The 16,583-nt window shown below is 50.7% G+C and overlaps 1 protein-coding gene across 3 annotated transcripts in view; it reads left to right on the top strand.

Annotated features, from left to right (window-relative positions):
• Positions 1-16,583, top strand: part of GALNT18 (polypeptide N-acetylgalactosaminyltransferase 18) — a 301,670-nt gene that overhangs the window by 138,818 nt on the left and 146,269 nt on the right. For all 3 annotated transcript variants that reach the window (XM_005873977.2, XM_014545884.1, XM_005873978.2), the window contains exon 2: positions 7,285-7,477. In XM_005873977.2, the coding sequence (XP_005874039.1) occupies positions 7,285-7,477 (193 nt within the window). The remainder of the gene's footprint in view (positions 1-7,284; positions 7,478-16,583) is intronic.

Genomic DNA, 16,583 nt, shown 5'->3' with positions numbered 1-16,583 from the left:
AGGACACAGTGATGCCCCGTGAAAAGGACTCAACCCACTGTTTACTGACCATGGAGCAAGAGAGCGCTGAGCCAAGGAGTGCAGGTGGCCTCTAACAGCTGAAAATGAGGATTCGAGGATTCAGGTATCTATAATACTATCAATCATAAAAAATACCTCAAAAAAGAAAAAAGAATCCAAGGAAATGGAACTTCCAGAAAGGAACGCAGCCCTGCTGACACCTTGATTTTAGCTCAGGGAGAGCCTGTCAGACTCCTGATCTCCAAAACTACAAGACAATACATTTGTATTATCTTAAGCCACTAAATTTGTGTTTCTTTGTTAGAGCAGCAACAGGGAGTTAATTAATTTACCATGAGTCGGATAGTTTTCGAAGAACTTTACTGGCATCCAGCCCCTCGCTTAATCTTTGCAATGAGCTAGAGATAAATATTAGTGTCTGCTTTAAACAGATTAAACAGATGAGCAAGCTGAGATTCAGGAGCTCGATGAAGGTCACACAGAGCTGGTGAAGGGCAGAGCTGACTCGAGCCCCTGCAGCGGGCGGCCCTTTGCCGTGCCAACCCTGGCCCTGCCTCATCACAAGGCATTCTGGAGAAGCCGCTCTTCTTCCCCAAAACACTCTCCAGGTGCCAGAGGAAGCTCTCCGGACTCACCTATGCCACGATGAATAAAATCGCCATTCAGAGATTTTAATGGTGTCGGACCGGAGACTGTCAGGGCTCCTTTCTTCTAATTGGCTCCAAGCCTTTCCCTGTCTGATTCCACTGCTTTCTCCTCCCAGTTCTAAGGATTCCTGGAAGAGAACGTGTAATTGTGGGGACTGCTGGCAAAAGACCTTCAGCTCATGTTCTAATGCCCCTCCAGGAGGAGGGGAGAAGGGAGACCCTCCACTCAACAGAATACCGTGTTTCCTTATTATTAGGGCTCTTGGCACATCCAGGGGAGACCATCTACAAGTGGAGTCATCAGGTCTTGCTTTGCTAGATATAAGAAAAGCACCACAATGATGTGCTGAAATCCTCCTTTTTCTCCCAATAAAACTCAAACACTGGCTTCATCTTACAAAAGAGAAATGGAGGCCCAGGGAGTGGGTTTGCCAGTGTCGGAGGTGGGGCTGGCCGAGGTCTCTGCCTCTCAGGCCAGCCTGCTTCGCTCCTGGCCCTGGCTGGGACCAGGCACCGTGGCTGGGTGTTGGCCCTCGATTGGGTGTTGGAAGAGGAGGAAGGAGAACACAGCACAGAAACAGAAGCAGAAACAGAAGGCAAAAGAAGCAGCCAGGGCTGGCCTGCTGCTCAGGGTGAAGTCCCTCCCTGTGTGGAGGAGTGAATCCTGCCTCCTCAGCAGGGCTCCACCAATGAGCTTTGATGCTCTACACATGCAGCCTGGGCTTCTGGGTCAGGGAGGCCCACGCATCAGCCTCCTTAGTGGGGATAATGGTGACCTCGCATGGGCAGGGAACCAGCAGGCCAGAGTTCACTGAAAGTGATGAGAAATGTACATTTCCGAAAATCCAATAAGCCCTTTGCTTTTTAACCCCAAATAAAACATGCAACCAGGCACCTCAAGAGTGGAAGAAAATTTTATAAAAATCATTGAATTGTACATTTGAAAAAAGGTAAAATTTGTGGTATGTAAATTATAAAACTGTTTAAAAGATAATAAAATGAGTGGAAGAAAATGAAGCATCCTTTAAGAAGTTTTATCAGGGACACTGGGCAACGCTCTCTCCACTATTTAATGCTTAGCCTTCATCTTTCCAAAGCTGACTTCGCAGCCACTCCCCTTCAGCCTGACCGTCTGCTCCTGTTCACAAGTGAAGGAAACGGAGGCCTGAAGGGGCTGCGGGGCTTGTCCAGAGAGTGTGGAGAGCAGACCCAGGAGAGAAGGGGTCCCCAGAGCACTCTGCTGGGAGGTCCGGAGGCAGGACCATCTGCGCCTGTTCCTCGGATGACCTTAGTTAGACACAGGCCGGCCTGCCTGTCCCAGTTTCTCCTGCCTCCTCATCCCTGGGTTCCGATCTTATCACCAAACACCCAAAGCTTCAGCTTTGAGCATGGCCTGAGGCTGAGAAACAGAAATAGCCATGGCTGTAGGACTGGCAGCAGGGCAGAAGCGAGGCCCCCTCTCCACCCACCCTTGAAGCCTTCCTTGCCGTCCCCTCTGCCTGAAGCAGGGACATACAGCAAACCGAGTAACCCACAGAAACAAGAAGGCTCCACCTCTTTCCTGGGAAAATATCCCTAAAGGGCCCGGACCGAGGGACCAGAAGCAGGGCTGCCACTTCCCATGAGTGCAGGGTCCGGCTTGGGCACAGGCTCAGGGTACTCGAGCTGTGTCCCAGTGGGTTCTGTCTGCCCCCTTGGACGGGCTCGACCAGTCCTCTGTCCAACCCCAAGGTAGGAGCCCCAAACCACATTGACCTACAGCGGCAACCATGCAATGTTACCTTCTATTGCTTTTTAGGATTCATCCTAAAATCCAAGGAGCAGAGAAGGTGCTGGCCTCTTGCTCAGGAAGAGATCTGGGCTACAACCTCCCCTGCAGCTCTTCCAAAAGCCACTGGCACCTCAGAGCTGTCACTGAAGTGCATGGCAGGAGCTGGCAATGGGTCAGCTTCCAAAGATGGGCATCTCCAGGAACGCGGTCCAGGAGAGGATAGGCAGTTGGAAGCGGAAAGGGCTAGGCAGCATTACAATGTCTGCTTCACTCCCAAACCCATTTCCTATCTGCTCCATTGCACAGTCTCAGCACCGCCAAGACCCTGGAGCAAAAGCAGCCGGGTGAGCCCTCATCTGGGCTGCTCACTGAAGCAGCCACCCTCACGCAGGTATCCTTTCCGCTTTCTGCATCAGTGGCTTCAGGAACCTCAAAAGCCTTGGCAGGACATCCAGATGTGCTTCTCAGGCCTGGCTGGTGAGCCCGTGGACAGCGCTTAGAGCTGCGGCTTTTGTTACATGAATTGCTCGAAGCTTCCAGAGCTGATTTCCTGCCCCACTTCCCTCCTGTCTCCAGGAATTAGCCTGGAGGCTGTCGGACCTGTACTGTAATTCTCAGCTCTCATTCCTGGGCTCTGAGTCAGGCCCGGCCAATGGGGCATATCTCTGAGATCATATTGTGGCCTTTTCAGATACCTCATGTGAGCACTGGCAGAACTTTCTGGAAAGCAGGTCATGTGCAGTGAGGGGTGGAGGTTATCTACCATTGATCACATTCCATGGAACTGCCTGAGAAGCTCCTAAGACCCTACTGTTCGTCTTGGGTGACTTTGCTTAGGTGAACTAGATGGTAGTTTGTCCTGGCCACACCTTCCCTGGCTTCGTGGGAAGGTGACACAGCACTGGTGCCCTGCAGCTCCCTCTGGAGGGTTTGGGGGGGGGGGCGCTAGCAGACAGGAGAGTTACTGACCCCGCCATGACCTGCTGCCAGCCAGGTGCCAGGCACTGTGTAAGCACTGGGGGTCCAGGGAGAACAAAGCAAATCTCTGACCTCCTGGAGCTCACATTCTAGTGGGGAAACAAGCAAGATAAATAGAAAAGTACATAGGCAGGTGCGAGAGGATTGAATGTTTAGGGAAGGCCTTGCCAGGCAAGTGGCTTTGGGGTAAAGACATGAGGGGAGTCAGCACAAGGTGTAGAGGGAAGTGGGAAGCACCAAAGGCACTGAGGTGAGATGCGCCAAGGGGGCCATGGGAGGAGGTGAGCTCTGCGGGCTGTGGGGTCCGCATCACCCAGGGCCTTGAAGGCGTTAGGAGAGACTCTGTCTTTCATGCCAAGGGAGGCAGACGGCCATCAGGGGGTCCTTCACAGAGAGGGGCTTAGCATGGTGGTGTCTCCCCCAGCCTGTGGGTCTCCTCAGCCCAGCTGGGGCTCCCCTCCTGCCCACCCCACGTGGCTCATGGTGAGTCGGAGTAGGCGGAGGAATTCCTCCCTGCCTGTGTGTTACACGTGCCACTTGAGACCCACGGGTGGCTGTCTGGGGAAATGGCCATCAGTTTTCCCTCTCCGTCTGTTTGCCCCTAGGACCCAGACAAGGGCATGGCTGGTACAGAATGGGCTGGGATGACAGCCTCCCCGTTATATTCAGAACCCCCCAAACTCTCTGGCTCAGCTATGAGCTGAGTTCATTGTGCCCTGCTCAATGTCTGCCATGAATGACCTCGGCCTTCGACAGCCCTCAGCCCCCTGGATATACGCTTCTCTGGAGTCACCCTTGGTCAGGTGTGCCCAAATAGGTCTGAACCCCAGAAGGGGGCCGCAGCCAGAGTCCGCTCCTAGGAGGAGAGATAGCCATGGGTCTGGCCCTTCTCCACAGGTGTCCGGACACCCCCAGGCCTGCAGAGGACCCAGCGGGGCACTTGCCTGAGGTGCCTTTACCACCTCAGCATGTTAAAGATGGCCCTCCTTTGCTGACGACCAAGTAGGTCTGATTTCTTACTGGAGAGGGAAGGGAGTCAATCTAGGACAGGTTAAATGCAGGCCACTTATCTTTAGACACAGAGACCCTTCATCTGGGGACTAGACAGCAGCAGCAGCTTTCAGAGTCAGGGCCTCAAGGCAGGGCCATCTTCCCCATCTGAACACAAGAGGTGTTGGTGGAAAAGCACCCGGGCGGGGCTGTGGGGCTTCAGGGGGCCTTAGCAGCAACATTTGTTGAGCTAACATTATGTTCTAGGCACCATGCTGGGCTCCTTACCGGGACTACCTCTTGAATATGCACAAATGATCTAGGAAGAAGGAACTGTTATTATCAACCCCATTTTACAGATGAGGAAACTGAGGTGTAAGATAAGCTAGACTAAACTGGTACGTGGTAGAGCTGGAGTACAAACCCCAGGATTCTGTCTCTGTAGCCAGTGCTCTTAACCAGTCCTTGGAAAGGAAAGGAAAAGAGATGGAGTTAGCAGAGGCAAGAGATGTCAAATGTAAGGTGTAGAGCAGGAGACAGCACACTTAAAGGGCCAGATAGCATTTTCCACTTTGCAGGCCAGATGGTCTCTGTTGTACCTACTCAACTCTGCCCTTGTAGCTCTGAGACTATGTTCTAATAAAGCTTTATTTATAAAACAGGTGGTGGGCCAGATATGACCCTTGTACCAGGGTTTGCCACTCGTGGTGCAGAGGAAAATGTGGGGTCTGGAGGAAGCCAGACCTTTCTTATCAAACACACCTAGGTGACCTTGGATTAGTCATTTAACCTTTTCATTGTTGGTTTCCTCAGTCTACTAACTAACCACTATGGGGTACTACTCATTAATTTATTTTAATATGATGTATTGAGTCTCTTGAAAGAGCTACACACTGTGCTGGGAGCCATGCCATCTCAGGGAACAAGACATACGTTGTCTTGCCCCCACCTCATCATTCAGGACCCACTGCTTTCAAGTTTGCTGACATTTGCATCCATATTGAGTAAAAAGATAGAAGCATGGGATCGGACTCAGGACTTTAATATGTTTATAATGCAATATTACACAACACAGGCCTAATTGAGAATCGTAATTTTCCATGAACTGATCTCATTTTACTAGGTAATATCCATTTAGGTCTGTGAGAGCAGTAAAATGCCATTCCTGTTAAATATTATATGATTCAATTGGTTCACTGATTTAGATTTTTACTACCCGCCATTCCAAATGACTGAGTCATACATCATTTTAGAGATAACAAGGGCCTTCAAGATCACACCAGCCCTGTACTTCTCTTCAAAAATGCCTGGTAGGGGAGAACAGGTGCTCCCTGACTTCTGGGATGGAGCTCTGAGCAGCTACCACACTAAAGACGTTTGCTTTGTCATAGAAATGCACCCACAGTTTGCATTTTACTCCTTGCTATGTTCTAATCTAGTTAATGTACCTGAGTTTCCTTCTGTAAGGCTAACTGGTAACCAAGATGATATACCCATCCTCGAAGACTCTGAAATCCTAGCCCCTTGCCTATCTCCAGCCTGTACTTTTAAGTGACCTGGCATAGTTGTGCCACGCACCTACTGGCTCTATGTGGACACCTGAGGGGACATTGGCAAGTGTCCCAAGCCTACCTCTGCTGTTCCTAACTTGCTTCCTCTTCTTTCTGGCCTGTCTCATTCCGACTCCTGGCTCTCTCTCTCTCTCTCTTACTTACATCCTGCTTCTGAGCATAGAAGACATCTCTGTCCAGTTTCTCTGATTTCTGACCTTGAATTGTTTAATCTGACTACCTGCCCCTTGGGATGAATTTCAAAGTCCTGACCCATCAGCCTATGGCCTGGCAAGACCTACCTGTTACCCCCATGAAAGAGGAATTTAAATGACCGGCCAGGTTCCCCTTGCTATAGCACCCTGAATTACCACTTATTGTGCACTTATTCTGAGCCATCTGCTGGCCTAAGTGCTTTGTGTTCATTATTTTATGTAATCCTCACAGATCCCAGGGGCAGGTGGGTGGGTGTTATTATTCCTGCATCACAGGTGGGAAAGTCCAGGCATAGAGAGGCTGAGTGTTTGCTTGTGGCCTGTGGCAGGGAATGGTGGAGCAGGGATTTATTTGAATCCGTGTCTATGTGAATTCAAAACCTCTGCTCTTATAGGTAATAATGCCTCCTCCATTTTCTTGGAATGTTCCACGCAAACCATGACCTGGTGTGGGGACTGCCCCCACAAAGTCTATCAGGGGCCCCATGAGCAGTGCCAGAGTGTGGGGCACTGAGGGTGGGTTGGCCATCCCTGGTGCCACAGATGGTGGGCAGAGTCTGGAAGCAGCAGGAGGCAGTCTGGCTGGGGGTCCTTGTAGCCAGGTGAATGTCATATGGGGGGGGCCAGGCAACTCACAGCGGGACCAGACAGTGGAGAGGGAGGTGGGCTGGTGAGAACCAGGCAAGGGAGCAGACCCTCAGCTAGGAGACCTGGGTGTGGGGCAGGCTTAGGGCTGGCAGGGAGGGGGGATACAATCTGGGGAAAGAGAAGCAGAAACCCGTTCTAGTGCTGGGGCTGCATGTCTGGCAGGGAAGCAGACTGAGAAAGAAGGGGTTTCAGTTTGAAGCCATGGGGCATCAGGGTCACATCCATCAGCCTCCCAGTAGACCCTGGTGGGTATATTTCTATATCCTTTGTATCTAGTGAATATTGGGTGGAGGAATGAATAAATAGGTGGATAAATGAGTTTGAGGAAGCATGAAGATTCCAGTCTCCCAAAGATGACACTAAGATAGTTTACCCAAAGAAAGGGTGAGGAAGGGAAAGGGGTTGTCGTGGCATATGCAAGGGTGCACTCTGACCCACTGTCTCCTTATCCCTTCTTTCTCCAGAGGCTCCCGCCAAGCCTGAGGAGGCCGAGGCTGAGCCCTTCACAGACTCCTCTCTGTTTGCGCATTGGGGCCAGGAGCTCAGCCCCGAAGGCCGGCGCATGGCCCTGAAGCAGTTCCAGTACTACGGCTACAACGCCTATCTCAGTGACCGCCTGCCCCTCGACCGGCCCCTGCCTGACCTCAGACCCAGTGGGTGAGCAGAGTCAGTGGCTGGGCTCTCATTGACCTTTGGGGGATGGGGTCAGCACAGTGCTGGGACAGAGCCAGGACTAGGCATTTGGACTCCTGTGTCCCTCCCCTGCTTCAGTCCTTTTGGCCAGCATTGGGCAAGTCACTCTTCCCTTTCTCCTTCCTCAGCCTCAGTTTCTCCTTCTGCTAAGCAGGGGGAAGGCTTTCTTCCATTTGAGATTTTGAGGGTTAATCACCTAATTTACTCCTTAAGGGCACTGGAATCATCTAGCATTCCGGTTAATAAGTAATTTTAACCTAATTGTTGCATTTTTATGAACAATTATGTTTTTCTATAAATTAGTTCTTTAAAGTACATCCATCTTCCAGGGCTAACAAGTCATTACACCTGACAGAGAAGTCTGTCTTGACTTCTCTCTTTGTTACAGAAGATGTTCCTTTAAGGTTCAGTTAGAATTTTTATTGCTCCTAATTATTAAAAATGTGGGCACGTACCACAGCTCAGAAAATCTCATTAACTTCTGTGAGCTCGCCCCACACCTTCTTTCCCCCTCTTTCTCCTTATTTTAAAAATGGTCTTAAAGCTGCAAACCACCGTGAGCTTATAGCTAGAGTTTTTAGGAAAGATCTTGCTGCTGGGTTTGGAGACTGTTCTTTTGGCGAGGAGAGTTCAGTTGAATTCAGTGGACACTTATTGAGCAGCTGCTGTGTGCGGTGTGATTTTGTATGGCTTTTCCTGGCCCAGGGAGAATCTGGCCGGGTTCTAGGGATGCAAAGGCAGCTGAGAACCTGTGAGGGATGAGGAGTATGTGTTCACTTAAAGGATGTTTATTGAGCACTTCCTATGTGCCATCATAGTCTAGGCACAGGGATAGAGCAGTGAATAAAACAGACAGGAATCCTTGCCCTCCTGGAGCTTGCATTCCAGTTGGGGGAAGAGAGATAATAAACAAAACCAAGAAGTCAGCTATGTGGCATGTTAGATGGCAGTAAATGCTACGGAGAAACATAAAGTGGGAAAAAGAGACAGGGCCAGGCTGGAATAGGAGAAGGGGTTGAAGTTTTAATGACGTGGTCAGAGAAGGCCTCACTGAGATGGTGACATTTGAGCAACGACCTAGAGATGAAGAAGCAAGTCATGTGAACACCTGGAGGGAAAACTTTCTAGGCAGAGAGACCAGCAAGTGCAAAGGTCCTGAGGTAGAAGTGTGCTTGGCACATTTGAAGGAGAGGAAGGAAGCTCATGTGGCTGGAACAGAGCAAGCAAGAAGGCTGGAGGTGGAGATGGAGCTGGAGGGGCAACAGATCAAGGAGGGCAGTGGTTCTCAATCATGGCTGCACGTTGGACTCATCTGGGAGCTTTAAAATACTCCTGATGGCGGGGCTCACCCAGACCAATGAGGAGCATTTCCAGAGGTGGCACTCAGTGTCCATATTGTTTATAGTTCTCAGGTGATCCCAACATACAGCTGAAGTGGAGAATTGCAGAGAGGGGCTTTGTAGGCAGCTGTGAGGCATGCGGCTTTTACTCTGTAAGATGGGGGTCTGTGGGAAGAGCTTGAGCAGATTAATAATGTGCTTTGGTTGTCATTTTCAACCACCCTTCTGGCTGTGGTGTTGAGAACAGACCGAAGGGGCCAGGGTGAAAGCAGGGAGGCCAGTTAGGAGGTTCCTGCAGAAATCCAGGTGAGAGGTGGTCATGGCTTGGACCGTGACAGCGGTGGGGCAGATTCTGGATAGGGTTGAATTCTGGGAATATCCTGTAGGTGACTTCAACTAGGTGCCACAGGGTCTCGCCCTCTGGGAGCGCTGCAGAGACCACATCTGGGGCTGGGGGAGAATCATATCTGATGTGGGCAAAACCCAGAGACTCTGGTGAAAGGGTCCTAAAAGGAGTTGGAGCCCCGGGACTCCTGCAGGGTCTTGGCCATGACCTTGGCCAGAACAGGAACTGCGGACTTTGCAGCTAGCTGTGACACACAACACAGGCCCAGCTCTGATGCAGAGCACATGTTTGTTCCAAATGAAAGGGGAATAAAGAAGGAATCCCAGGAAAGGGTGGATCTTACAGACTACAGCATGGCTGTAACAGGGACACAGGTATTCACACAGGGCTTGACTCCTGGAGAATGCCCCTCCCATTTGGACCACGCCCACCTGCAATGAAGGCAGCGAAGGAACTGGTCTATTCTTCCCAATCAGAGTCATGGAAACGGAGGAACAGAAAGAGTAAGAGTCGTGTCCAAGGTCACACCTTCACCCTTCATTGAGGGAGGTGCCCTACAGGCTGTTTCTTTCTACTCCCAGGGGAGAGAAACGGGAAGCAGGAGGGTGGCAGGCACGGAGGCCCTGTGGCCTTTCTCAGGAGGGCAGGGCTCCCTGGTAGGCAGGTTCCTCTCCAGAGGAAGCATTTACTGAGGCAGCCTGGACTGAGAGAGCATCCCTGCAGGACTCCAGGTGGTCAGATCCAGCAGTTTCCTGGTGAGCCGCTGGAAAGGAGCCGTCATCACAAAGGAAGACTTTCCCTCTGTACAGAGCTTCTGTTTATGGAGCTTCCATGCCTCCCCCGTGGGGCAGGGCGACTTTTGTCAGCCCCTTTCATAGCTGGGAGAACGCAATCTCTGAGAAGAGGCAGAGCGGAGCTTCCTGCTCCTCCAGGAGGGCTCCTCAATGGCTCATCCCCGCGGTTCCTCTTCGCACAAGTGCTTGGAGGCTCTGTGTACAGCCTCCGTGCCAGACACCCCCCAGACTGGAGAGCTGTTGGGGACCACTCCAAGCAAGCATGTGTGGAGGCAAAACAGTGCCTCTCCTTCTGTCAATTTCCATAAAAACATCCCCGCCTTGTCACAAGGTCATTGCTGGACTTATCCTGCTTAACTCAGTTTGGAAACATCTTTTCAATATCTTTTACTATCATCCTATTTCAAATTATGCTGGCAAATATTTACGTAGCATGAACCATGCTCTCTGGGATACATTTGGCACTTTGGTTATATTAACTCTTTGACTTCCCACAGGCACCTCTGGAATAGATGCTAGACGCACGGTTTTCCTTTACTCCTTTTCTTACTCATACTCACAATACTTCTGGCCCCAGGCGTGTAGTTTTTCTCCCCACATTAACCAATTCCCTGACACCGGCTGGGTGTCCTACAATTCAATTCCGTTTCGACACTGTCTACCTGGAGTTAGCATCAGATCCCACAGGTTAAGGGCTCCGCATCCCCATCTGCCCCCACTTCACATGCCAGGCACAAGTCCAGGGCTGTCACTGGTGACTGACTATAAATTGGGGTTCCCCCAATCCCTCCTTGGGTTCAATAATTTGCTAGATTGGCTCACAGAGCTCAGGGAAACACCTGTGTTGACCAGCTTATTATAAAGGATATGATAAAGGACACTGATGAGTGGCCAGATGAAGAGGTAGCCAGTGCAGGACCTTCCGTGGAGTTGGGGTGGGTCACTCTCCCAGTAGGTGGATGTGTGCACCAGCCCGGAAGCCATCGAAATCTCACACTGTAGGGATTTTTATGGATGCCTCATCACAAGGGCATGATCGGTCATTAACTCATTGTCCAGCCCCTCTCCTCCCTCCAAAGGATGGGAAGTAGAGCTGAAAGCTTCAAACTTCTGCTCAGCTCCTTTTCATAGCTGGTCTTTCTGGTAACCAGCCCTCATGTAGGAAGGAGCCCACCAGGAGTCACCTCATTAGGTCAGAAACTGCTCTTACCGTCCAGGAAATCCCAAGGGTTTTAGGAGCTCTGTGTCAGGAACGAGGGTCAAAGACTAAATATGAGCAGGAACAGCCCAATATCTATATATATAAAAAGCCAGTGACCAGAACGCTGTAATGACTGATCGCTATGATGCCCACTGTGGCCAGCAAACCAGCCAATCAGGGGGTGGGGCCGGCCAGCCAACCTCCTGAAGCACCTCCCCCCAACCGGCCCCACCCCTGACGGGCCCCCACCACCCCCACTGGCCCACAGCCCCTCCCCCAGCCAGCTCCGCCCCTGATTGGCCCCCACACACACCAATTGTGGGGGGCCCCGCCGGCCAATTGCCCTTGGCCCCTCCCCCCAGCTGGCCCAGCCCTGATCAAGCCCCAGTCGGGGCAGGCCCACTGGCCAACCTTTGGCAGTCTCCTCCTCCCAACAGGCCCGGCCCCAATCAGCCCCGATTATGGCCAGGCTGGCCAGACCCCACCCATGCAGGAATTTGTGCACTGGGCCTCTAGTATATATATGTTTCTTATAATTTTACAGTAGCATTATTAGTCTCCATTTTACAGAAGAGGAAACAGTACAGAGAGATTATATATCCGCTTCAGGTCACTCGTTGGCAGAGCTGGGGTTTGAACCCAGCCAGTCTAGCAAAGGAATTTGTGCTTGTGACTGTCACAGTGCTTTGCTACCTTCAGGTGGCAGTTTGTGTCACTCTGAACTTTAGAGTCTAAAGGGACTGGGGGGCGGCTGCTTTAACAGAGCTCTAAGCTGATCAGTTCATCTGGTGGGGAAGGTCTGCCTCTCAGTATTGGAAAAAATGTCTTAGTGAACATCAAACCCGTTATCTGGGCGGAGAGTGATGCCACGGCTAGGGCGAATGTTGGATTTGGAGCCAGTGGGTGGGGGTGGGAGCACCTGGGGAGGAAGCCCGTGCTAACTGCCCGCCTCCAAGAGAGTCATGCCAGGTGGCTCTTGCTTTCCAACCCCCGTGCCTCTCCCTCCTGTTACCTGTGGTTTCCTCTTGGGGACGTCTGCCCCTGGAGGTGTCCTTGGAACCTGCACTTTGCTCTTTGTATTCTTGGCTTTGCTCTTCCAAGTTCTAACCCTGACATTATTCTTGGCTTTATTCATGGACCAGAAAGTGAATGTTCCAGATCCTGCCCCATCCTTCCTCTCCTCACCTCTGGCCATCCCTTTCTCTCTCTCTCTCTCTCTCTCTCTCTCCTGAAAGATGACTTACCTTGCCACCTATCTGAGAGAGGACTGAACTGTGCTCAGTGCCTTATACATAGGACAAGACATAACCAGAAGGAAAAAATGTCCATCTAACTGGTTGCTAGACTCATTAATTTATTTATCCAATAACCATTATTGAGCACCTAGTGTATGCCAGGCACTGAGTGAGCATGAGCCAGGGAAACCTCAAGGAGCTTCCGCTGCAGTGGGAATCCAGAGTGCAAGGCAGGCGATCGAACACCTGCCCACAATCCCCCGGCCTCCTTGGGGTGGAGTCATCCTCTCAGGTTTCCAGTAAGTCAAGGGCTGGACTCAATGGCCCACAAAAACCTGTTCTTCTGTGGCCTCTCTGGCAGGGAGATGGGACCTGCAGAGTGGTGTCTGCAGGGAGCCTCCCTTTACCTGTTTGATCCCCTCACCCTGGGAGAGGAGGACAGGGGAGCAGGAAGTCAGCCGGCAGTTCTTTCAGTCTCATCTGGGCTCTTTGGGCAGAGAGAGAGGAAAAACTTCCTCTGGGCACCAGGATACTTTGTTTTTGGGGAAATCAAAATGCCATTCGTTCTCCCTGTGTTGTAACAAGGTCACTGGCCATCCGGGTGGGAAAACCTGGGGACACTGGACATTGGCTATATCACCGGTGAGCCTCCTAGACCTCAGCCCATGAGAAGATTTGCCAGATCTGGGGGGCGGGGGGGGGCGGGGCTTGCCTGTTTGCTTCCTGGGTTGAGAAGATACCAGGACCTCAGGACTGAAGGGGAGAAAAGCCGCATCTCAGCCTGGCTGGGCGTGGCTTTATTGCTCATGCCCCCGTGCAAGCTCCAAACCTTCTTGTGGCTCCTGCTCCCAGCACCCATCCTCCTCCTCCTTATCTGTAGGCACCAAAGTAACCTCCCAGGAGCCAAAAGAGAAAAAGGAGAAAACAAGCCTTGATTGGCGGGTGGACTACAGAGGTATATCATTTGTCAAAACACATCAAACTGTGTACTTAAGATCTGTGCATTTTTGCATGTAAATTCAGCATCGGGGATGTGTGTGTGTGTGTGTGTGTGTGCTTTTTTTAAAGTGAGGGTGTGAGAAAGAGATCAGGGAAGTCCTTTGCCTGAGAGGTGGAGAGGGAGGATGGAAGAGACATCTTCTGAGAGGTCGATGGGTTTTGAGAAGACGGTTGTGGTTGTGGGGAAGGATGATCGTGGGGGTGGCGGTTAAAGCAAGCTTGCCACCCCAGTGACAGCGGCTCAGGCAGGTGGCATGTGGGTGACCACAGTTCCACAGCAGCAGGCACACACTGAATTTTTTCCTACAGGCAGTGGTTGTTATTTCCAAAAGAGCCCGGGGGCACTTGGGGGAGAGTAGGAGAAGGGGCCTTCCAGTACCAAGCTTCAGGGCTGTCATGTTGCCATGGCAACTCTCTGGCCTTCCTCCAAGGTAGCTCAGGGCAGAGCCTCAGGCAGGTGCTGCTTCCTGCCTCTTGTTGGCAGATCCTCAGAGGCTCCTGAGTCAATGATGTCACCTTTCTCTCCAGCAGTCCCCTGAGGTCCACTCCCTCCCTTGCAGGGGGTAGGTGGACTGGCTCCTCGGTTGACTGGTGGGTTAGGGTCTGAGGCTGAGGCATGAGGGGTTGTTAAAAGAGAGACTATTTTCTGCAGCCCCAGGTGGGAGCAGCTGGGACAGATCCACACCCACACACCCACAAAGGAGCCCTGGGCCCTGAGCTGGAGAAACCATGTGTGAACATCCAAGAGGAAAGGAGCAGGCCAGGATTACAGCAGAGAGAATGTGTCCTGGAGCCAGGGGCTCTGTCCGTCTGGGAGCAGGTCAGGGTCCATCCAAGGTGACCGTGGGTGTTTGCTGCCACCACCCTGGGTGTGGCCACAGGTTTGCGTGTATGGATTGGAGTACTGTGGGGTCTTCATGGTCTCTAGATAGACATCTAAGAGCTCAGTTTTAGGGGCCAGGAGGACTGGCTTTATGGGTGTGTATGGTGGGTAGAATAATGGCCTCCCTAGGATGTCCATATCCTAATGCCCAGAACCTGTGAATATGGTGTGTTATGTGGCAAAGAATGAAGGTTGCAGATGGAAATAAAGGTGCTAATCAGCTGACTTCAAAATGAGATTCTTCTGGGTTATCTGGATGGGCCCAATGTTATTGCAAGGTCACTGAAAAGTGGAAGAGAGAGTTAGAAGAGTCAGAGATAGCAATGTGAGAAGGACTTGACCAGCCACTGCTGGCTTTGAAGTTGGAAGAGAGCCATAAGCCGAGGAATGTGGGCAGGCTTTAATTGATTTTTTTTTCTTAACAAACGCACAACCTTGGTGTATTGGGACGGTGCTTTAACCAACTGAGCTACCTGGTCAAGGGCCTGGGCAGCCTTGAGATAGATACTGGAAAAGGCATGCACACATTATCACCTTGAGCATCCAGAAAGCAATACAGCCCTACCAACTCCTTGATATTAGCCCAGTGAGACCTCGAGAATGGTAAGATAATGAATGTGTGTTGTTGTAAGCCACCAAGGCTGTAGTAATTTCTTACAGCAGCAACATCAGTGTTAGGAAACTAATATAGCGTGCAACAGGATCCCAAGAAGGCTGCAAGGGCTCTGCACTTGGCTTAAAGTTCTTTGCTCACTTTGTTAAAATTCTGAATAATTTTTTTACAGGGGCCACCATAGTTTCTTTTTGCACTGGGCCCCACAAATTATGTAGCTGGTCCTGAGGGAGAGGGGCGGGCTCCAGGTATCAGTGCTGTGCAAACTGCTTAATGTCTGTTTTTATGTGTGTGTGTTGTTGTTTTCACTGAATTTTGTCCTCACATCTCTCTGAGGTAGTTATTGTTTTCATTTTATATAGTAGAATCCTGAGTATTTGAAAGGTCAAGAAACTTAAGTTCCCACAGGCAGTATGTGGCAATCAGTAGTTTTACCTGAGTCTTGTGTCTCCAAACACTCCCTGAGCACCCGTGGCTCACCCTGCTCAGGTGAGCTTTTCTAGTTTGGGATCTTGGCTCCGTGGAGATGACCCAAAGTTTGTGGAAAGGGTGTGCTCCATGAGGGCAGCCTCGGGGCAAAGGGGTCAAATAAACACCCTTAGGTAATGATTCTGCTGTTGCACTGAAAATGCTAACTGCACAAACACAGTTGGGGGGAAATACTTATTGACTAAAGCAGTCCGGAAAAAAATATTTCTGGTTCTTAGTAAATGTTAAGCTCATTATGGGCCAGTAGTGTCATGTGGTTGTTCTTAAAGGTGGCGTAATCTTGAGCTATATATTCTTTTAATCTTTATTGATTGATTGGTTTAAGAGAGAGAGAGAGAGATTTGTTGTTCCACTTATTTGTGCATTCATTGGTTGCTTCTCAGAGGTGCCCTGACTGGAGAACAAACCCACAACTTCGGCATATCAGGACAAAGCTCTAATCAACTGAGCTACCCAGCCAGAGCTTGAGCTATATTAATAGAGGTATCTCTATCATAAAAACCCCGTGATCGTGATGCCGTCACAGTGGAACGACCAAAGACTGGTCACCAAGAGGCTGAGTGTGTGGGCGTTGGCAGGGACTTGACACTGGCATGGGTGGGCGGGGCTGTGAGCATGGTGAGGCCACACATGCTGGGCTTCTAGTAGCGTCTTAAAAAGGGGAGGTGACAGTTTTGTTTTTCTCTGCTACTCAGATCACAACTGCAGAAATGGAGTAAAAGGGATAAAAAGAAAGTAGAATATGTTCAGAGGAGAACAACCTAGGAGAAGAACTGGATAACATGACAAGCAGATGAAGCTTCTGCTTAGATTAATATTTATTAATAGAGTAATATTTAAAACCTGATTCCCTGGGTTCCAAGGTCAAGTCTCTCACTTATAAGCTGGTTGACTTCCAGCAAGTTACTTAGCCTCTCTGAACCTTGGTTTTCCTGTCTGTAAATTAGTGATAGTAAACAAAGATTACATCCTACATAATAAAACCCTAATATGCAAATCGACCGAACAGCAGAACCACCAGCAGAACCACCAGTCCCTATGATGCACACTAACCACCAGGGCAGACGCCCAATGCAGGAGCTACCCCTAGTGGTCATTGCGATATTATAGGGGGAACGCCGCTCAGCCAGAAGCCAGGCTCATGGCTCGTGGGTGCAGCGGTGATGATTG

Source organism: Myotis brandtii, unplaced genomic scaffold, assembly GCF_000412655.1.
Source record: "Myotis brandtii unplaced genomic scaffold, ASM41265v1 scaffold422, whole genome shotgun sequence".
NCBI classification, from domain to species: Eukaryota; Metazoa; Chordata; class Mammalia; order Chiroptera; family Vespertilionidae; genus Myotis; species Myotis brandtii.
Note: the sequence above shows the minus strand (reverse complement) of the source record. Positions and strands in the feature narration are given on the sequence as shown.